Source organism: Urocitellus parryii, chromosome 5 (genome assembly GCF_045843805.1).
Source record: "Urocitellus parryii isolate mUroPar1 chromosome 5, mUroPar1.hap1, whole genome shotgun sequence".
In the NCBI taxonomy this organism is placed as follows: Eukaryota; Metazoa; Chordata; class Mammalia; order Rodentia; family Sciuridae; genus Urocitellus; species Urocitellus parryii.
Window position 1 is genome coordinate 15,132,378 of NC_135535.1, and position 23,751 is coordinate 15,156,128.

The 23,751-nt window shown below is 41.5% G+C and overlaps 1 protein-coding gene across 6 annotated transcripts in view; it reads right to left on the reverse strand.

The window, feature by feature from the left end:
* Positions 1 to 7,851: 7,851 nt before the first annotated feature.
* Ric8b (RIC8 guanine nucleotide exchange factor B) overlaps positions 7,852 to 23,751 on the reverse strand; it is a 107,389-nt gene continuing 91,489 nt past the window's right edge. For 2 of the 6 annotated variants that reach the window (XM_026397106.2, XM_026397143.2), the window contains one exon: positions 7,852 to 11,064. In XM_026397106.2, coding sequence (XP_026252891.1) covers positions 10,953 to 11,064 — 112 coding nt within the window. In that variant the 3' untranslated portion in view covers positions 7,852 to 10,952. Of the gene's footprint in view, positions 11,065 to 17,054; positions 17,232 to 17,872; positions 18,012 to 22,162; positions 22,247 to 23,751 lie in introns of those variants that run through there. The other 4 variants (XR_003301574.2, XM_026397127.2, XM_026397120.2 and 1 more) reach the window with 4 other exon arrangements.

The following is a 23,751-nucleotide window of genomic DNA, read 5'->3' on the forward strand; positions in this document are numbered from 1 at the left end:
ATCTTTAGTCCTGTTTGATATTTCGTGAATGAATGAATGGCTTGAATGATGTGCCAGATAGTGACATGGGATGGGGAAAGTGGCTATAGAATAAAAGGATTAGTATTCTTAGGCAAAACAAAACTTTTAAAGCTCCCAATGCAAATAGCCACATAGAATTTAAATGGACTAAGGGGTCCCTTAACAGAAACTATAGGGTTGCTTACTGGAGAGCAGTTTGGCTGGATGTAACCAAAGCCTTAAGCAAGTTTATTCCTTGCTAACCAGGGATCCACTTCTAGACTACAGGGAACACCAACAGGGAACCAGAAAAACACTACACTAAACAGGGAACCAGAGAAACCAGGGTGGTTTACAGAGCTCTTCATGGATACCATTGTAGTAAGGCCTGAATAATAAACAGCTAAAAGAGGCCAGTTAACTATCCAACAGTGTGGACGTGCTTATGTTACGACGGTGAGCCACATGGAGCACAGATGCACTGTGCAACTTATTAAAAGCCAAGTGTTTCAGACCATACAGTAACAATAATGAAATGGTGAACACATACACAAAATGTGTTCAATGGGGTCACAGATATAAAATATGTAAATGTGAAGGGAAAAAAATAGACTAGCAAGAAACAGCAAGCTATTAACCCTGATTATTGTTGGTCAGTAGGTTGGTGGCCCACAGCTCTGTCCTTAGATGTTGCCGCCACTGGTCTCAGTTCAGCCTCCAGGGTCTCCAAGGCCACTCTCCTCCCTGAGCTCCTCCAGGCCAGTGAGTGTGAGTTCTGGGATGAACTCCTGAGGCTGGGAGAGTCCCTTGGCAAAGCACAGGGTGACGCTTCTACCCTGTGACAGCTACAGAGAGGGCTCTTGCTGAGGACGGCGGCATGGAGGAAAGAACATGGGACTGAAGAGCCAAAGAATCTAGATTTAAGCTCTGCCTTGGCTACAAAATAGCATGTGCCTCTGGGCTTCCCCTCAGTGCCCCATCTTGAAGCAAGAGGAGTGAACCTCGATGGTCTCCACGGTGCCTTCGGGCTTCAACGTTCTCTGGTCTCCTTTTGTGGAGCAAGTACTTGCTCCTCCAGATGTTGGGGGACACGGGAGCAGGGCAGAGCTGTGCTCCTGGAGGCAGAGTGGCAGCAGGGTCTTGTGCTTTACTCCACAGGGTGGGGTTTGCCGTGCGCCTTCCCTTCGGCTTTCTCCTCACTTCCCCTTTTCCCACTTGGAGGCTGATGACATTTACACTCCGTGGGTGGGTCGTGATAAGTCCCCTCCTGTCCTTTGTCTATGCATGTATTCAATGAGAAGCCAACCGCTGTTCTTCACCACGGACTCGAGTTATGGCCCTGGATTATTCCTTCTGCGCACATTCCTTTCTGTCTCTTCAAGTTTCCTTCTTTTCCTTGTTCTCCTTCTTTTTCTTACTTAGCTTGTTTGTCTCATATTTTCAATTTAAAAGAAAACGCTTCCTCGTGGCAAGTGTGGGAGTTGGGTTCATTCAAGGCACAGAGGGTTGGGCATGTCTATGCCAGGGAAGGACAAGTCCCGACGGGGTCGCAGAAGGCCCAGTGAGGTGCTGAACCAGCACACGGAGCTGTGCCTGGGGTACAGGGAGGCCTTGGAGAGGCTGCGGCCTTTGGGATCGGGAGCCAGGTGTCTGGTGCCAGGCCCCGGGTTGAGGGACTAGACATGGAGGGACAGGCAAGCACTCTACCACCGAGCTGAGCCCTCAACCCTGCACCTTATGTGTAAATTGGGGGCCATGCATCCAAACTTGCCTCCCCGGTTGTTGGTAAAATTCAAAGAGGATACAGAAGGGAAGGTTTTCACAAACTGTCGACGTCTGCAGGGCTGCCAGGGCCTGCTCATCCCATGCAGCTTGTCACTGCCAGAGTTGCGGCCTGTCCTGGGTCTCCTGACCCCAGTGCAGTGGTATTTTCTATCCTAAAGTGACCTTGCCTATCCCCGCCCCCCAAAGGGTCATATGCTTTTCTGCCTTTTCTGCACAGGCAAGGCCCAACCAGACAGACCTCAAGTCTGATTGTCTTGGGGGACTTCTCTTAACCAGACCGCCCCTCCCCTGACTTGGCGAGGCTCCCCTGGGCCTGGCCTGGCCAAGCCTGGCGTCCGACCGCTTTGGTGCGCTGGCTGGGATGGGCCTTTGTTGTCTCTCCGGGCTGTGCCCCCCTCGCCTGTGGCCATTTTTGCTCATTTCTCTTGGGAGCTGCCTAGCTGCAGAGAAAGGCCTTTGGAACCCTGCTCTTTTCAGCCAGCCTTTATTGAATTTCACCTCCATGTTTTTTCTTTCCAAATAGGAACATCATTTATCTTGGACTTTAAGTCACGGAGGTCTTTAGAAGCTTTCTCTTTCCCCAGCTGCATTTGTTGACACACGGGCAATCTGTTTCTTGCCTCCACTCCCCTCGCCCCCACGCAGCCCCCCAAGCAGGCCATAAAGTGTCTACAGCTGTGCCCTTTATTGCCCTTCCTTTTCTACACCCACAAGGGGGACGGAGCTGAAATATAGCATGGCCATTACTGCTGACAAAAAGGGACAATTTTAAAACATTTTTGCTTTTCATCAGCGAAGCCGATGGCACAAAGGAAAGTGCATCATTTTATTGTAAATGCTTTTTAAATATGGGTCGCTTGGCCCTAATCAGCCCCAAAGGATGGAGAAGTTCAAGCCCAGAAGCAGTCTCCAAGGTATCAGTGTCACCCGATGGCCTTTTAAATTATGCTAATTGACACCAAGAAAGTCGGGGTGGGGGTCGGGGGAGGCTGGTAATCACCAATCCTCCCTGCCCTCTGCCTCCAGCTCTCTCCTCTCCTTACAATGAAGGGCAAAGTAAAACAAGTTTACCAGGCCAAGCATGGCAGGCCTCAGACTAGTTTTCTCCCAGCCCTGCTGGAGAGAAAACTCCTCTTATGTTTGCTGAAGACCCCAAAGAGGGAGCTGTTGAAGGCTTCCTGGTGTGTATCAGGGAGGTGGTGTGTACGGGGGCAGAGGGGCAGAGGTGCGCGCGGAGGGTGGGAAGGTAGACACACTCTCATGGATTTTAAAAAAGGTAAGATATCCATAGCTGGTTGCTAGATTATGGTGTGAGACTAGAAGTAGCAGAATGAGTCACACCAGGTTCACAGTAGATGGTCAAAAGATGTCCTTGGCAGCCCACACCCCCAGCCTCTCTCCTCTGGCAACCTGAACCGGGATCTGTCCCTGAGAAAGGAAGGAGGACTTGAGGGTTGGGGTCAAAGGACCAAGTTTTCTAATGCAATTGGAATGAAGCTGGATTATCTACTCCCAAGAACCAGCAGTCTAGGTGGTTCATGGACTGGACATGTAACCCCGAGGGCTGGACTCAAGTTCTGCCTGGCTCTGTCCATGTACCTGAGCCACAGGGTTCCTGTCTGTGAAATAAAGATGACAGGAGAAGAACTCACCACCCAGCTTTGTTGTGAGCAGTCGGTGGGAAGTGATTCTGGGGGGCATTCTGTAGTCTTTCCATGAAAATGTTTGACGAAATGGAATCTGGCCCAGGAAGAGGAACCTTAGGATATATCTGGGCTTCCTGGATGGCTGCACAGTTTTTTACAAGACATTTAGATTCAAAACTAGAAAGGAAATGTATCAAGGGGTGCTTAGAAATCCTTCCTAGTTGGAGATGCACAAGGAAGAGGCATATTAGATCAGGCTGCCATGTTCCCTTGGATGGCAGAGGGCATGTCTTAGGATCTGCCCGTCACAGATCTCCTGCTAACTAGGTAGGTGACCCGACCTGCTCAGCTTCCAGTTCCCATCAGTGAATAAGGAATAAGTAGCCATGCCATAGGTCGTTGTGAGGACGAAGGGAGGTTAATCATGGAAAGCCCTTAGTTCATGATCTGTCATGGAGTACCTGCTCGATACATTTCATTATTATTCCTGAGAATTGAGATCAAGAAAATGAACTGGTTGATGATGGCTTGACTTCCCATCCCTTCTCTTCTCTTCCTTCCCTCTCACCTGCCAGGCAACTGGGAGAGAGTGATTGGCTGTCTCTCTCTTCCATATTTTTTATTGGTGTATTATAATTTTACATAGTGGTGGGATTCCTTGTTAATACTTGTATGTACACATGATACAGCAATATGATTTGATGGGCACAGATTTTTACAGAATGACTGTAGATCAGCTCCTGACAGTGTGACATAGAAACTTAAAACAATGGGCATGACATTTCCATGCTGCCATTTCCAGCTTTGTTACTCCGAGCCTGATGGTTAAAAGGTCCTTCCCCATCGATGGCCTTAGTAAATGCCATAATGCAAGTAATATTTCTTTCTGTCTTCTGGCCATTTCATTCAGGGATCCCTAATATCCAGTCTCCTTAGCCTCCTTCTTTTGGGTCAGGTTTCCCAGTCAGAAGAGTCCTGGCTGCCGGTGCTCTTGCACCTGACAGGAAGCAAGTCGAGAAGGAGGCCAGAGGTCCCATGCAGAGTCCCACACAGGTCTCTTACCTGTTTCAGTGAGGAACCTCCGCCCATCTTCTGTGCCCAAGTCCTCAGGGCCAGAGTCCTTTGAATTAACCTCTTCTCAGGGAAACTCCTGGCTTATCCTTGGGGTGGATAGGTAGAGAACAGGACAGGTGTATGTGATGGACAGGTGGGGGGACTTGCCTGTTTTAAGCCCCACCCATCTAATTCTCAGAGGTGCTGGTATCTTATTCCTAAGCCATTTTGGGGGGCTCTGCAGGGTTTATTACAGTTGTTGTTGCAGATGTTTGATTGGCTTTCCAGGGAAAATGCCCTGAGAGTTTGCTGATTCCCCAATATAAAACACTTCCCCCATAGTAAATTTCAATTTGCCATGGGGACATCCTGAATGTGGATTTTATAAATCTCTTTATTCCCCACTGTAGTGTGATGAGATCTATGTCTTGGCTGAGACTGAAACCTTGCCACATATCTCCTCTTTCTATAGAATCATGGTTCATCTCCTTCCTTAGGAGACCTCCATGTTCTTTCAGTACTAAGCTAGTCCAATTTTAGTCCCTAATAACTTGTTACCAAGGCTTCTATATCTTTTCAAATATGAGAATCATTATTTTAATTTGTTCTAATTAGTTACATATGACAGTAGAACATGTAGAACACATCATACATAAATGGAGAATTATTTTACTTTTTGAGGTCTAGATTTTCCAGGATCTCCTTTCCACATGATAACTTTTTATCATGTTTTGGCTGAGAAAATACAGATGGGCAAAAGGATACTATGAATTCAGTAATGTTCATAAATGAACTTTGATTTTACTAATCGCATACACAGAGTATGTGCATGTTCAAGGCACTGTTTATTCAGTAGATGCTTGGTGATTGTTGTAGTTTCTGGAACATTCTCTGAAGTCCTTGTGTTAAAAGTTTAGTATGCAGCTTGGCACTACTGGGAAGTGATATATACTTTTAAGAAATGGGGCTTACGGAGAGTTCTTCCTGTCATTGGGAGTGTGCCCTTGAAGGGGATTGTGGGATCTCAGCTCCTTCTTTTCATTACTTTCGTTGCCGGCCACGAGGTGTACAAACAGGGGGCTTCTTCTGTCACACAGTCTCCACCATATTGTGCGGTCTTGCTACAGGCCCCAAAGCAACTGGGCCAACTGACCATGGACTGAAACTTCTAAAATAACCTTTTCTAAGTTGATTATCTCAGGCATTTTATTACAGAATCAGAAAGCTAACACAGGAACCATATAAATTTGCAGTCTTTGAAGAAACTTTTAGCTTTACTCTTCTGCTCCCAAAGTTACTTAGTCAATAGATTATGAGCTAGAGTTTTAGATGTATTTTTCCCCAAATCATTCTTATTCCTCAGTTGAGTTCAAGTGAATTTTCTTGCCTTTCTCTAAGAGCAAATTGTGTTAACTCAAGCTTCTAAGTGTTTCTTGAATCCACCTCTTTGTCCACATCTACTGCCAGTCCTCTAGTCTGGACCCAGTTCACTCTTCAGATATTGAGGCATTGGCTTTCTGCCTGGTCTCTTTTCTATCTGTCCTTTCTCCAATCCGTTCTCTATCCTGTGGCCACAGTGATCTTCCCATGTCCCTTTCCTGAAGTAATGCTGCTCACGTGTCTAATCATGAGACTGTTTCCGTCATACTCTGCTCCTCGAGTCTGGATGCATCATGTACCTTTTGCCTAGGAGCTTGTTTGAGCTTGTTCTTCCGATAGGAGCAGTTTTGCCCATGGTAAGCTCATGCTCAGGCTCACATGTCACCTGTGAAACTTCCTGTTATTCACCCCACAATCCCCCTGACATCCTGCGACTCTTCCTTCAGATTTTAGTCATGGACGTCTCATGCTGTGGGCACTCTGGGGATGGGGACTTTGGCCATGTTTGGTCAAGCATCTTGAACGGTACCTGGCACACAGGTAATGCCTGATCAGTGCTTACTGAACAAACTGATGTGGATCAGTGTGCTGGTGAATATGGGCTGCTCTTTGAGACTAACTCCAGCATGGAAACCTATGCATAAGGAAATGAAGAAATTGTGTTATCATTTTCTTAATTCATTTTCTTGTTTAAATCTTCTGACATTTTCTTCTTTTAAATAAATAAAAGGACTATGCATTTTCTTCTGATTACAAAAACAATTCGTGCACTCTGGTGTCTGGCTTGAGTTGAAATTTCTATATATAGCAAATTAAAAGCAAATAGTTTTTCTAGTTTTCTCATCTGAAAAGTAGAATTTTTACAAATAGGGCTTACCTCATAATATTGTTATAAATTATAAATTAGAATGTGCATGTGAAGTGCTCAGCACACTGTCCATCACAGTATTGCTCAATATGTTTTGGCTGTGATTTTGTTCAATGCAGAAAAGGTAGAGGTCTTTGAGATGTGGATACACCTAGAGACTACTGCTTAGGATGGTCACTGTGTCACATTAACACGCAAATTGGACTCTAGAAGTCTCAGAGAATATTTTTGTTCTTTTCTTAGGCAGAGGGTGGTCAGAGACCTAGACCACAGAACACAGTGACTGGCATGTTTCAGTTCTCCTGAGGATGCCACATCACCACCACAGATGTAGAGGGGAGTGTGTTTGGCACCTGCCCTGTGACGTGGGTGCCGTCTGCCTATCTCTTGACTCCTCGGCTGCCAGGGCTGCTCTGATGGCTCATGGAGCAGGGCTTGGCGTGGTGTACTGTCCCCTCCAGCATGCTCTCTAGAAACCTCTGCCTTTCCTCCAGAGGCTTCTCAGTTGTTTTAAGTCTCTCCCCACCTCTCATGATTTGTTCCTTTTCCACACTGTGCTTGTCGCACTCAATATGGTGACAGGCACCATCTTATTTTTCTTGTAAGAAAAACACATGGCTCCTGAACCTTGGTTGCTCACTCTGCTTCTGGAATTAAGTTTCTCTAAGAACTATAATGTCAACAATTGGACTGCATACCGAACAAGATCTTTTTTTTTTAGAACATGCAGACATTTCTAAGTTGTCCGGCTCTCTTGCTACCTTTAAAATGGCTCTTCTTGAAAGCTGTGGAGCTACCTTGATAATCAGTCATGTGAGCTGCTAAGGCTTCTGCAGGACCGGGGGTATGGGGTGGATCGTCTGCTTCTCCCAGCCATCCCCGGATCCTGTGACTCTGCAGTGCTGCCGAGGCTCACGCTGCCTCGTGGGAAGATAGCAGATAACTTATTTTTGGTGGCTGGGGGCAGGGGCTCTAGGCCTTGATGTTTTTTTAGGAAAACTACTGGGTAGGCAATCACTTTGCCACAGTTCATATGATGGAATATCGTATAGCCATTAACTTTTGAAGAATATTTATTGACATGGGAAAATGCTCACAATACGTTAAAGAAAGCAGGATACAAATCTGTAAGTACAGCATGATCCCAATCTTGTAGTAAAATAAATTATATATGCATAGAAAAAATACAGGAAGGAAATAACACTGAAATGTTAACAGTGATTCTCTCTGGGTGGTGGGACTTTGGGTAAAATTAATTTTATTGCTTTCTGCATTTTCCAAGCTTTCTACAAAAAAACAGACATTATTTTTACGATCAGGGAAAAAAAGGAAGTGAATGCAAGTGACACCTGTCTGGGAGGTGGCAAGACTGACCTGCTACTTGGTGTTCAGTCCCTCGCAAAGCCTATGTCCTCATTCCCAAAGAAGGGGTAACATCTGCCCTGCCCACCACCCAGGATCACCACACATGCAAAAGGGCTGCAATAATTTGGCAATTGTTCTTCCAAAGCAGCAGCTCAAATGCTTTATTCACAACATACTCTAGCACCCCACTTCTGAGGTCAGGAGGGGTGTGGGTAGAGGGGCCTGCATCCCTGGCCTCTGTCTTACCCTAAAGTTTTCCAGGTCTTCATTTGAAATCAAGTACTCACCTAACTGAGCAAGCTTCCCACTCACATTTCCATTCCAAGGCCCCTCCCTGCTTAAAACATTTTAAAAAATGTTTCAAGTTCTGCTGAGACACCTTCTCCATCCCACTCTGTTCCCCACCTTCAAAGCCTGGGGAGGCATGGTGTACTCCAGGTGCAGTGGGGCCGGGGAAGGAGGGTGCTGGGGGTCAGGTGGCCACAGTTGGACTCTTGCTTGCTGTGAGGCTCTAGGGATGCCACAGCAAGGCTGCAGGAGAGCTCACGTGCCATCAGCACCCACTGGTGTCAGCTCTTTTCCGTGTGCAAGGTGAGGTCACTCCCATCCTCTCCCCTGAAAATTCTCCCTCTTTAAAATCCAAGTTTAACACCCAGCAATGAGAAATGCAAACTGAAAGGAAATCACAGATTCTTAACAGACTGTTCACTTGCTCACTCTGCAGAGCTGTCAAGATGGATGGCCCTTCCCCAGGCTGACACTCATCCCAAAGTAATTTTAGAAATTATAAAAAATACATTTGTAGAATAACAAAAATATCAAGTTTTTAAAAACCCCTTTTCACTAATCTAAAATTAAGAATTGTCAAGTTTTATTTTATTTATTGTTGTTAAAATGTAGGTCATTCATAATCTCTCCCTCTACTATTTGGGATGAAATTCCTTAATGTCTTTATTCTTCTTGGTCTTTTATAAAATATTTTGGCTAATTTATTCCTTTAAAGAAACTCATGGGCAGAGAATGAGTTTATGGGCCATACTATTAAACACTTATTTGCTGGGTCAATATCCCATGGCAAATTGAGAGTCTTGATTTGCTTCACCTTGACTAGTTTCTTCCCATCTTAACACAGTGTTTTTGGTGGTCTTTTCTGCTTTCAGTCTGCCTGACTTCAGTCTAGCAGCCTCTTTGTTTGCCTCTTTTTTTGAGTGTGTGTAGGGGCAGATATCTCAATATGTTAAGAGATATATGCAAATTTTAGTAAAAAGGCTAAGAGTGAAATCTTGAGGATCTCCTCTAGGAGTAGTTGCAAGAAATCTGTGACATCTGTCTGGCAGCTCCAAGGCCTTTTAAGACTCAATTCCTGACTTTTTTTTTTGCCAGAGAAGTTAACTTCTGGATAAATGACATTTTCGCTAATACCCCAAATACTTTACCTGTCCTTACAAAGACTATTATGATGAGAAGTTAAGATAATGGTTGGAAAAGCATTTTTAAAAAGGTTTAACTATGAAATAGTGTTGCTTAGCCCATGTAGCCATAAAGAAACACACACAGATGGCTAAATTCAATCAACCCCAATGTTTTATTTAATTTAAAGTTTTAAAAGGCAGTGGTTAAGCACATTATCTATGTGTGTGTATACATATGTATATATGCATGTGCATCCACAAACATACATACATACATATCAAAGGAAACCAACCCCTTTCCAACTTTAGCCACTGATTAGCTAGGCCCACTGTCTACGGCATGACGGCGTCTCTACATCTTCATATGACCAATTCTAACAGTAAAAATAAACAGCCTTAATCAGTTTAATGGTAACTATTTGTGTTTCTTTCCTTTTTTTTTTTAAATAAATAAAGTTACCATTAAGCCGATCACATATGGTAGAAAGATAGAATACACACACACAAGCATATACACTGACCCCAATTTAAAACATGATGTATGAATGACCTTTATGTACAAATGGGTGCCTTTGACTCTCCTACTAGAAGAGGCCACAAAATAGTTCCCATTACTCAGGGCGTCCTCACTCTCTCATTGGGATGGAGGGTGTGTATGTTCCTGGCATTCCGAGTCAGACCTCAGAATGCACGCTTCCCCCGCCACAGTACATACCCTGGTTCAGTTCTGCAGTACTAGTGTTCAGGTACATTAGGGAATAAATAGGCATCTGTAGCTGCCTGGGAACTAAACCATCATTCATAACTCCTGTCAGGGAGAAATGTATTCTGAAATTTTAGCTAAGACATACAAACTTCTAGTGTAGTCAGTTTGTAAGTCTGGGGCCTGTGTGTGTGTGTGTTTGTGTGTGTGCTTCTACATGTATATAAAATTGAAGAGTGGGGCTAGGTTTACAGAGCAGCTGCTTGGCTTCCATTTAGTCAGTACTGACCTAAGGAGTCACTTGCCTCAGTCCTTATTTACTAGCTCATTCTGCTCTCATGTGCCTCTGGCTGCTCGAGAGACTCAGAAGGGGCCGCTCACCCAAGTGAGAGGAAGGACCTGGCTAAATCTTCAGTCAAGAATCTTGGCAAACAGAATGGCCAGATTCGGCCAGGGCTGCTTTACAGAATGAAGTTCTTCGTTCCATCTGATGAAATGGAATTACTGTTTTTCTGCTTCTAGTCCCTGTGACTCTGCCTCACTGCAGCTCTGTATGAATGCCTCGATATCGCAAAAAACACAGGATCACCTCTTAAATATGCTGGATTCTCAATGAGTAAACCAGTTAATGTGTTTCTAGCCAAAGCAAGGGCATAAATGTTTTAGAGAAAAGATTCCCCTGGAGCTACAGAGAAAAGATGCTGATAAAAGCAATACTGGGAGCTGAGCAGGTGATGCTTTCAGTCTGTGTCGGAGCTGGTCTCTTCCAGGACAGAGTACTGGTTGAGTGCTTCCTCCAAAGGCGTTATTGTCCCATCAGGTTTTAGTCCCATTGGTTTAAGCAACTCCTCTCTGGAAAAAGAGATAAAAGAGAGAAAAAAAAGTATTCACCAGCATCACACACACGCCCCTCCCCCCACCCAAATCCACATCCTTTTAAAAGAAAAGTCTTTAAAAACCAAAGTATTTTCTCTCAAGCTCTCTCTGTGTATTTGTAATAGGAAAGATGAAAGGGGCATGGAAAGAAAAAGAGATAAAAGACTTCATTCACACAGGCCAAACCTACTAAGCCAATTAAAAGTATGAAAAGTCAAGGTCTAAATGGGCTCAGGACAAGGAGCAGGTCTCTTCTGTTTTCAATAAGTAACTTTTCCTCCCCCTTTTGTGGATTTGTTTTGTTTTAGTGAAGCTAAAGCTGTGAAACTTCACCTGCCCCAGGCCTATAATTAAATGGCTGATTTGGTATGTATGCATTTCATTCAATGGAATCAATCTGTCAGATTAGATTTTGCCTTCAGTCTTTAGTGATACATAAATACTTGTTGATTCATTTCAAATCAGTTGGCCTTCCCTGATTTTCTTCCCCATTTTTCTTCCCTTTTCTGTCTGTTGCTTGTTCTTTCCCTTCTTCTTGTTTAAAACACCATTGCTTTTGTTTGTGGCAGTTTAATTATGGGACTGACAGCCATTTTAATCTCTTCAAAGCTCCCCAACTGCCTCTTTTCAGCTAATCCAATTATATCTACTCCACAAGTTACAGCCTCATCTGAAGATGATTAATTATTGATTAAACCAATCAAAAAGCATCAGGAAAGATTTATTTCATCTTTTCATAGACTCTTATTTATTACACAGAGATTATGGCAAATGTACCTGTGGAGTTGCTAACTCCAGTCCTCCTCCCATCCTCAAAAGGTCAGCAGTATACTTAAAAGGGCCATGAGCTGCTTAAAACTTGTTTCTCACAGAAATGGGCATTGCTTCCCCAAAACATGATGGCAGCAGCTGTGATACTGGTGGGACATGCAGTGAAGGGAAACACTTCCTCTCCCCCTGCCTCCCTTAGGCCAGCACAAAGAGGGGCTCCCTCCTGGGACAGGGTAGCCACACCACTGAGTGATGGCACCCAAAACCTGGGGAGGGGTGAGAAAGCTCAGTGATTGCCGGTAAGGCCAAGAGCAGCCTCCTGGAGAAGCTCTGGCCTGCATGAAAGACTATTTCTGAGAGTCTGAAAAAATCTGGGAAATGTGGTGGCCCGCTGGCTGGCTACAGTGAAGCTCCCGAATATTATAAAGTGTTTCCTGATCCAAGAAATGGAGTGAAAATCACAGAGCTTAAAGTTGGAAGGGGCCGCAGAGATCATTTAGTCCAACCCCTTTCTTTAATAGAGGAGACTGAGTGACTTACCCAAGGTCACTTATCTAGTGGCAGAGTTGGACCTGGGACATGGGTTTCTGGATCCCAGTCCAGTGCTCTTTGCAGCACAACACATCTGACTAAGTGCCTAACTGCTCTGGCGGAGCACACCCTGAGTGCATTTGTTCAGCATCTGTTCAATAACTATGTGACAGGAACTATGTCACATACTGGGGAAGAAAAGGAAGACTGGGGACAGCTGCTGCCTTTGATGAGCAAGTAAAATAAATACATGGAAAATAGCTTGGAACGTAATGGGGGAGATGCTATGAGAGAATTATGAACAAAGAACTGTGGCAGCTCCTGAGATGAGGCACCAAATGCCTGGGGGAGGTGGGGAAAGGTGCCACCAAGGGGTCCTGTGCTAGGCAAAGGGTACACGTTTCAGGACAAGGAGACCATGTCAGGAGCCTACAAGAGGTCTACAAAGCACCACATGTGGCCCCATCACCTTGTGGTGCTTTTGCAGACCTCTTCTGATTGTGCCAGTTCATCTTTTCTATCATTGTGCTCTAACAAAGCTGGAAAAGGGCCTGGTGTTTGGAGAGTGAAGGGGCTCAGTGAAGGGGCAGCAGGAGGGGCAGATGCAAAGGTCATCTGCCACCCAATAGTCAAATGTCTTAAATGCCCAGGTAAGGAGCTTAGACTTCATCCTGTAAAGAGTATCCGATCAGTTTTGCTTCCTCTGGCAGCAGTGTGGGAGACCACATTGGAAGAGGTGGCAGAGAGACAAGTCCTTAGGAGGTTACTCTAACAGCTGTGTGGGAGAGGAGACAGATCTGGGGTATGGCTGAGGTTGTGGGAACAGAAGGCAACACTGCTGAGGGAGATCTAATGACCCACAGAGGGGAAAGGGTTGGTGAAGGCAAGGAGTAGAGTCCCTTAGCTGTGGGGTGGATGGCCAAGTGGATGTGATATTATCTACTGGAGCAGAAGAAGGGAAACAGAGCAGATTTGGTGGGGGACACTGCTATCTTTCAGTATGCAAAGAGCTTGAGTTGCCCGTTTGACAACCAGGTAGAAATGTCTGGTGGAGAGTTAGAAACCATCTGTTTACTTTAAAACTTGTCTCTAGCATGCAAAAATTATATGGTTATAATTTACAGTATATATCTTCCTAGTTCTGAGTGACTGTGCTGAAGAACTGTGGTACTGTACACTACATACAAACAACTGAGGCAAAAGGAGAAGGGGGACAACTTGCCGGGAATGGAGACTGAAGAATGAGGAAGTTCAAAGGCCTATAGGGCTTGGTGAACTGAGGGCAGGGAGGTGGGGGTAGGGGCAGCAGGGTAGGGAGAGGATAGAAGTAGGCCTGGCAGATGGGACTAGAGGGATTCTACCAAGGACAGGATATCATCTACCAAGGATGATATGCTGGGTAGACATATCATCATCCCTTGGACGAATACTACTGCACCTCTTTTGATAACAGGAAGATTCTGAGGACAGCTACCAACTTGTATAAGCGTCTAGCACTTTCTCATCTAAACCCAGGGGGAACATTTCAAATCATGTCTGTAAGCTTCATCCCTATTTCCTAATCCTACTTTACGATGGAAAAATATCACATAGCTTTTTTGCCAAGTTATGGGAATTCATTCATAGTACAAAGTGCCCTGTATTCTAGTTCTCACTTGTGAACTATTTAAGTGTTTATATTTTTGGTGCTTTGTATCAGCCCTCCATGGAAATGGAAGCTCCTCAGAAGGTATGAGTTATTTTTCTTTTCTCTTTTGCATGGCTCAGGTGTACTGGCCTTTCTGCAGGAAGGCATCAGTGAGCACTGCCACATCATCATGTATTCATGCAAATGAGTTAAGGCAACAACTTGACCTTGTGGAAAGAACAACAGGTCGTGGAGTCAGGAGGTCTGTATGAAGTCCTGATTCTTCCACTTGCCAGCTGTGTGATCTCGGGCATGTCTCTGGGTCTGTTTCCCCATCTGTGAAATGGGGGGTCATGATAACACTAGCACTACCTACTTCCTAGTAATGATGTAAGGAATAATTATAATATTAGTAATAATAGTGGCAGTAACGATAGCAATAATAATGTAAATTAAGGAGTTCTGTGAACTGTAAAGGACTCAAACATTTACCATGATTGTGATGTAATAAAAAATACATACAGGTTTTGGAGTCAGATCTGAGTTCTAATTCTGGATCCAACACTCACTAACCACAAGACCTTGAACTTTCTGAACTTCAATTTCCATATCTGTAGAATTAGGATAGGAATACCCACCTCCTTAAGTTGTCATGAGGGCAAAGACTATTATACATATCAAGTATGGAAGTGTAATGGCTAGATGTAGTTGGAACTCACAAGTTGCATTCCTGTTCCTATATGCTTCCAGGTTTTCCCTATGCCAGTCAGGAATAAGTTGGGGAAGAATATGCAAAAGCAAAAACAGAAAAACAGAAAAACAAAAACCAAAAAACAAACAACCAGAAAAAAAAGACATGGTCCCTGTCCTCAAGAAGCTTTTAGTCAGTTCAGAAGATAAAACACACACACATTAAACAATATTGAAAGAATTACAGAATAGCAGATCAATAAGCTTGAGATGGTTGACAAGCAGAGCCCTGCTTTCCCTGAGTGTGACAGTCATGGATCCACCCTCATTGTATTTGTACTTTGCTTAAAGGAATTTTTTTTTGTCCTGAGTAGGAGTAGGAAATGATCATTTATAGACATGAGACTGTTCCATGAACCCAAGTTTCTCAATCTCCCATCCTACTTTTCTGATCTTTCTAGTCTATAACTATAGCTCACAAACACCAAAATGAAATCTTTGTTATAGAATCGCTCCTAAAAGGCTTGGCAAAAACATGTTTATATTAGACTGCTTTTCATTTATTTTCTGGTGTATCTAATCAGAAAGATGTGGACAGAGAATGGGAAGCTTTAATGCATACCACAGAAATGTTCCTCCACCAGTCATATAGGCTATGCATGTCTGAGGGACATAGAAGGAGACAGGGACACTGACTACAGGCTCCTTGCAGGAGGTGGACTCAGGGTCAGGCTATAATGGCAGCAATGGACATGGATTCATGGGAAGAAAAGCATCCCCAAAGCAGAAGGATTAGTCAGGCGAGGCACAGAAGCAAGAGTTAGTCGTGTGCAGGGATTGCCAAGCAGGCAGGTTTAGCAGAGGAAAAGGAAAAAGAAAGCTCACAAGAGATATGGGGTATGAAAGAGGATCTGAATGGAGACCTGAATCTTAGGCTGACAAGTCTGGATTTGAGTATGAAGGTATTTTTGTCTTCTATTTCAAGAGCCCCAATATTTAAGAATATATTTTAAAAATAACTGTCATTATAAAGTTTGAAAGCTATGAAACAATACTGTTCTAATATATTAAAAATATATTTGCTCTAATTATTCATTTCCCATATCCCTACGTGTCTAGCACAGTGCCTTGCAGAGAGTAGAGCTTCAATAAGGTCTATGATCTACACTTTTGTTGCACTTGATCTCATCTTGCATTTTCATAAAAAGAAAAGGCATGTGTCTTATAGGACTCCTAATAACTAAACCATGAACAAGAGGTAAGCTAAATTTGTAGGTAAAAGATTCACTTTCATCAAGAGTAACAGAGTTTGGAGAGGTGTTCATATTCCATAGGAAATTCTGAATTATGCTTTCCAGGGATTTCTTGTTCTCACTAGACTGTGGGCAACTTGAGGGCAGAGTCCATGTCTTATCTGGCTGTAATCTGCCAGTACCTAGTATAAAAACAGGACATAGTAGGTGCTCAGTAAATGTTTACTGAGAGACTACAGTACATGGGTCATGACATAAAGGGAGAATACTAGTAGAGAACCATTTGTCAGAAATCATTCTCATATTATTTTAACTGTAATTATTTCCTTGATGAGTCAAGGTCATCAGACATTCTGATGGCCCAGAAGTCAGACCCCGTTTCTATACAGCCTAGAATTACCAACAATAAACTGGGTTAGACTCGGCTTCTTGTGTATGGGTCAAGAGATCTCTAGATTCTAGTCTCAGATCTTTTACTAACTTTTTCCGTGTCCTTGGGCATGTCATTTGCCTTTCCAGGCTTGAGTCTCCCTATCTATAAAATGAGGGGTTGGACAAGATGATCCCCAAAATTATATACTAAGTTCAAGAGTCTAAGATAAGGTTACTAAGTAATTTTGATCTATTTGAAAAACTGCTAAATTTAAAGACACTCCAAGTCATTACTCTAAGCCTTTGTTTCTAGTCAAGAGAGTCTAGACCTAAGAATGAAACACAGCATCCTACCTACCTGTCACTGGCATACACCAAGACCACAAACCCTTTCTGCAATCTACCAGCAGATGGTTAAAATGATTATATAGGCAAATCAAAGCAATGGCATGTGTTACACAGAAGGATCCAAATTCCATCATGGCCCTCAATAAACAGGCCATTTCATGAAGAGTTACTGGTCCTGAAAGTCCTATCTAAAAAGGATGGCTAGGTGTCAGGTATATATATATAGATATATACAGATATATCTATATATATACACACACAGTATAAATATATATACAGTATCTCCGATTTATCATTATAAAATGGAGATACTGTATATTGAAATGTGTATCAGGATTAAGATATTCACATAGCAACAACTCCTTCATACTTACCTTCAATGCTATACACAGGCCTTAACATAAGTTAAGACTGCCCTCGTTATCATCAAAAAGTACAGTGATGTCTACTGGATAAAGAGCCCATTCTAGGCACTGTGACAGTATCATGGCGGGCTTCTCATCTGATCAGGCATCTGGCCAGGGAAGAGATAAGCCTCCAAGAATGTTCAACTGGAACGAAACATCATTTAGAAATTTGATCTTACTAAACGATAAGGAACCATAATCTATAAGGGCTTGGCCAGGCATGAGGACACAGGTAAAGCACGTCCAAAAAAGGAAACCCTATTTTGCCCCAGCCTAACCCTTGGAACTGCTAATGGAAACCAAAAAAAATGTCTTAATGATCTAGGGGTGGGAGATGATGGGATTTATACATACTTAAAATTCTCTGGCTGTTTTTTTTCCCCAGATATATGTTAACAGTTTCCTGAGCCACCATTTTCCTATAGGTATGGCACTCTGGAATGCCTGGGCTTACATGACTTCTCAGGACCTTAGAGAAGGTCCCACTTTTTAGGGCTCTGGTTCCTATGTGACTCTTTCCCCCAGAAATGAGAGTGCAGAATTGGGGCTCAGATACTAACATACCCAATTGCACATTACAGAATAGGTCAGATGTGTGTGTGTATAGAACACCTTACTTGACCTGGAAGCAAGAGAATACTCTTGCCCATGGCACGTTTTTGTGCAATACAAACAAAGCATTCAATTCAAGTGTACTTGCTGAAAAACAGGACATAATTAAGCAGTTGGTAAAATGCATTCTTGTTTCCCACTTGCAGATCTCCCAAGAGTCCCTTCGAATTTACCTATACGAGTTTCAGCTTCCCGCTTGCCACTTAGCTTGATAACGACTCAAAAATCATTCCCTTGTTTTCAAGGGCTCTTCTTTCTTGTCTGCTCTGTGTACTACAGGGCAGTATTGACACATGGAATTAATGACAGGGTCTGTAATGAAACAACAGTCATGCAAACACCAGTCTGCTCTTTTGATAAAACAGCATGTTAGAGACCTATTCACCTCCCTCTAATTGAGTACTGAATAATCGTTCCGATCCTTTTATGTAACATATTTTGTTCTATGATTAGAAAAGAAGAAAAGTGTGTGTGTAGGGGGAATCTATGAGGCATTGCTTCCTTCAATCACCCCTGATTAATTCTCCGTTTTTTAATGAGGGTGGCTGCTATTTAGGCAGGTTCTGTTACATACTTGTTTTGTTGACTTCTGAACAATATATAACAAAACCCAAGACAAGATAATTGGGAACCATTTATTTGGCTCAGGGATTCCTGCTCTTAATGTAAGGTTGGCTTGGAAAAAAGGACCCTGACATTTTAAATTAGGCATTTCATATTTAATTCCTTTTCACATTTGAAAGATGGGATGAAAAACTAGTATATAAATAAGCATTTTCATTAACACAGAGCTCTTCTAAGAATGTCTGCTAGAATGGAGCATGTGAGGTCTGGAGAAAGCAGCTCTATAGTCTTAGTTATAATTCCAAGTCTAGGACACTGCTTATGATCCACTGCAGTGAAATGGATTTTCAATAAGCTGGGACTTAGTATAGGTGTTTTTAACCCCTTTTTCTCACAGGAATTATATAACCTTTGAGACTGGTTATCATGCTCAATTGGATACTGTGAAAGTATCCTTTGGGCTTGGACCCTGACCCTCTTTCATCTAGTGGCTTCTGAGTGCTGACCAGTTCTATGACCTTTCACTAAGTTTTTAACACAGTAGGAAGGAGGGTATGGTGGCTCTTCCATAGCAAATATGAGGTCTTCAGGCTGCATCTTTCATAAATGATTCTGAGTGTCTCTCCTTATCTCTCACCATCATGCTTTGAGATTAGGTACTGCTGGGAAAGTAAAATAATATTCCCAAGACAACTAGATATGGTATACTGCTTATATCACCATGTCAATTGACTTGGTAAAGGTAATTGGGATGTCTAAAAGTTAGGTTTTATTAGTGTAATAACATGTAAGAATGTTAGAACACTCATTATTCGTTTTTCTCTTTAAAATAATAAAAAAAAACAAACCTTGTATTAACAGAATCAGAAATGTTATGGTTTTTTATAATATAAAGTATTTCTTGGGCACGTGATCTAATCTTTGATAAGAGCTCAGCTATGGGATGAAAAGCAACTTGCATGATGCTTGTGTTTTCCACATCTTAATTTTCTTCCAAGGTAGACATTTGTGCTTACTATTGGCCTTTTGTGCTCCACATTTGTTTAAAATTTAGAAGTTTTATTTAAAAATAATTAGACTGACAATCTTTTGAGAGCTGTTGGTAAGTTTGCAAAACAGTATAATATCTGGAGTCTGAAGACCGAGAACCAAGTCCTGGTAGGTGTCCTTAACTAGATACTGATCTGGGTTCATTTATTTAATCTTTGATGCATTTACTTCTTAATAAAATACTCTTAATAAAATACTCTATTTTAATGATCAATGGAGATAATATATATGGAAGCACTTTTTACAGTTAAGCACTATGTAAATATTAGTGTTTTATTATTGCTCTCATTTCTGTTAGAAGATTGCATGCAAAGCTTCTAAAAATTTGCTGCCCACCTCATATTAAACAGCATGGTTAAGAAAATACAGAGAAAGATTTTAGGAACAGTGCTAGAAGAATAAAATTCAGTTTTATCCTTAGGTGATGGTGTTCTTTATTATTTCTTGGTGATCTACTCAGAACTTTTCTACCTATAGTCCAAATTGACAAAATAAACATGAAGCAGTCAGCATGCTAACTGACACTGTTGGAAAAAAAAAGAAGTCCTTTTTATGCTCTTCCCAATTAGGAATGCTTAAAAGTTAAAAACCTTAACTTATAAACAGCCAGTGGAGATTATTCTTATTTTATCCTTTTCTAAGGGTCAAAAGCCATTTCAACTAGTGCTTTAACCAAGAACTCCAAGCAGTTATTCCTGTTACAGATCTAAAAGAACTGACTACCTAGAAGGAATATGGAGGCTACCTCATACCACAGGGAATATGGCCCCCTACTCAGGTATCTTACCACTGGAAAGGTCCTCTATAACCTAATGATAGAACTATTGAGTTTCTCAAATTAATCCTCCCTTGCCCCTGTATATTGTTAATTTAACTGGATCCAAGTCCCAGTAATTGAATTTCCAAGCAACCTTACAGTACATTTTAATGATGGAGAGCAATGCTAATAAAAATAAAATGCAAGACAATGTAAGCCATATATGTAATATTGATATTCTAGTAGCCACATTGAAAAAAAAATAGTTAAAATTTGCTGTTTAATGTATCTTACTTAACTCAGTAGATCAAAAATATCATTTTGACAGGTAATCCATATTAAACAATTAGTAAGATATTTAACATTCTTTGTTTTTTTTTTTTATTATTAAGTCTTTGAAACCCAGTGAGTATTTTACATTTAGAGGTCATCCCAATTTGGACTAACCACATTTCAAGTGCTCATCAGTCATGTAAGGCTAATGGTTACCATACTGGAGAGTGCAGATCTGAAGGATATTCTGATGGAACCAATTAGATCTTTATACATTAATACCTACAACAGTTTTTACAGTGCTTTAAGAATTGGATCATGTTTCTGAAATGTATCTGAAAAACATTTTCTTGACTAACTCATCACAAGATAGATGTAATCATAGTTGTTGATATTTAGTTAAGAAGAATAAAATATTTTTAAGGAAAAACTATATAGCTGTTACATTTCAGTCCTAAATTACTCTCAGCCTTAGTAGTTTTAAAAATGACCTTTGAAATAAAGGAATTTTTAAATATTTGGCACTTGCATTTATTAAGAAAGCCACATCCAAATATCATTATGGCTGGCAAAATAATAAAATTTTTTTAAAAACTACAAATTTTTGGCTAAGTGAGTGGATGGGAAAAAGAAGAAATGGTAGGACAATAATTTATTTATATACATATAAATTTTAAAACAGATTTTAATGGTAGAACATAAAAGCAAACAGGCAATGTACCTTGTTAAACAGTGATAGAGGGAGGATGGAGTGGAGGATTAATCAATTCTGGCATCAATTAAGGATTTAAAAATTCAAAACAAAACTGTTACTTGGAATATCATTCCCTTGGTTAATTTAAACTTATGTTAATGGATGTTCTCTGCCCTTTTCTGGAGCAGGCATCATCACATGTGAGGAGCCTGGTGCATCCAAGCAGATGCAATGCTCTCAGGCACACTGGGCTTGTTTTCACACAATCAACGTTCTCATCTCTAGTAGGGCTTTTACCATTGAGCTACATCCCCAGTTCTTTTTATTTTTTAATTTGAGACAGGGTCTTGCCAAGTTGCTGAGGCTGGCCTTGAACATGTGATCCTCCTGCATCAGCCCCCCAAGCTGCTGGGATTACAGGCATATGCTACCTGTAGGCTTTAATTCTTATGTTTGATAAACATTTTAATTATCATTCCATGGTAAAGAAATTATGCACTAAATATTTAAACTGGCTAGTCATGGTCTACAGTGCTTTGTAGAATTCTCTTTCTGCCTTGACTTTTATCAAGTCTGGATAAGAAATGGAACTGACAAAATGAGCTTCAAAGTCTTAAAACCATGTAGGCTATTTTATAGAGCAAGAAACCTGACCTTCATATTTGGGGACCACCTGTTTCACCATTTCATCATCATGCACTGGAGAAACCAAAGGTTCAAGGCACTATATTATAGCTAGATATGAAGGGAATTATAGGGTTCAGGTGATTCTCCAACTCTGAAGACCTCCAGGTATACTGCCAATTCCTATACAAGGGTTTATATAAACATCTGTTACAGAGATAATCCTTATACTAAAGAAATACAAAATCACTTAAAATACTACTAAATCATTGGCATTCAATGGAAAGAAAATATATGAGCACTAATCTCTCCACTGTCTTTGGAAGTCTAGCTGAGATAAAGATGCTAAGGTGGTGAGCTCCTTGAGACAGTGGCTAAGTCCATCATGGGGAAAAATTGAAATGTAGTTTTAAGCTTTACATTGGTGGTTTTACACTTTTTAATAGTGAATAACATCTATACCCTACACCAGGCTCAGTAACAGTACTTGGCATGACCAACCTTAGTCATCACTTTGGTAAGTGCTTTGGCACGGGCCATTGTTGCTAACCACCATCCTGGTGCAGGTCCTTCACATCTGCTCTCCTATGGATGGAAAAAAGGAAGTGTGTAGTGTCCATTCCTTGGCCACGTCACCTCCAACCCTATCCTTTACTCACATGCCTTTCAATTCAGGTGCAGGAGAAAATGATTTCATTTTGAGAAAGGAGGTTAATTAGACAAAGGTGAAGTACACTTTTAGCACAATAAAGGCTTGGTTGAATGCAGAACTTCCTAGAGTGACAGCTGAGGGAACTAACCAATAGTACAATGCTGAGAGAGTGATTAGGAAGTATTCTGGCAAACACTTCCTGTAACAGACAGACACAGTAACACAGTGGACAGAGCAAAGATCTTGAGTTCTGGAAAATGAAGTTCCTAGGCTCACTTTATTATGAAGCTAGAAAGATGTATGTGAAAGTGTTTTTGTAAACCGTCAAAAGGAAATGGATCATCATCAGTCAATAGCTTGGAAATGTTTTGGTCAATTCTTTGGTCCTTGCTTTCCCCAATGTTAAATCTGGTAATATTCTGTATTAATCAAATCATGATAAAATAACCTGAGCTCTTTGGAAGAAAGATAAAGAATACAAATACCAAAGACTTATCTTACTAATGAGATTAAATTTTTCTTTACCTGCAATGAATAGTCATTTTTCCATTAAATCTCTCTTAAACTTCAATGATCAGCACAAATGCTACTACCTTCCTTGTGAAACACAACCTAAATCATCCAAACAGAATGAACTGCTCCTTTTCCTGGGTGCTTAAGTTCAACACAGACCTCATTTTGTCATTATTTTCTTCTACTTTGTATTCTAGAATAGATCACACTCTGTTAGGATGTGAGTTTTCTAAAGACAGAGACTGTCCCATTTACCTCTGCATCTCCCTTGGCTAGGTCCTAGCACAGTGTAGCACAGAGTATCTGTTTAGTAAATGTTCCCTGAATTGTACTGAATTTAGTCTAGTTTGGCTTAATGACTTTTTTTAAACCTAAAAAAAAAAAAAGGTGAAAAGAGAGAAGAAACTTAAGACTAATGAAGAATACAGCACAACAAACGTGTAAGACGCATAAAGAATGGTTACATTCTTTGCATTCCTGCTTTGGAATGCCCACTACTTATCTTCATACAGTTTTGTCATTCACTATTATTAGTAGGAGCAAATGTTAGAAAGCACACAAAGGCAGACAATGTAAAAACCCACCACATATCATGCAAAAAGTGTACATGATTTAGGACTATTCAAGGTTGCTGTTTGCTTCAACTTTAATGGCAAAAATAGTACCATCAAAGCCTACACAAAACATATTTGCTTTGCTTTTTCATGCAAAAATCAGTACCACCTTCAAATTGAGTTGGGCATCCCTGGGTGCCTGCTGGTGAGTGTGCATCTTCTTTAAGGCATAGTTTAAATTAGATGGATGTTGAGTACTTCAGACTTAATGTTGGTGTATTTACTTATTGGTAGCTTCTAGAATATGTGATTCCACTGAGATTAAAAGAAGGACTTAGCACCTTTGTTTTCTGTGCCTGTAATTAGGATGC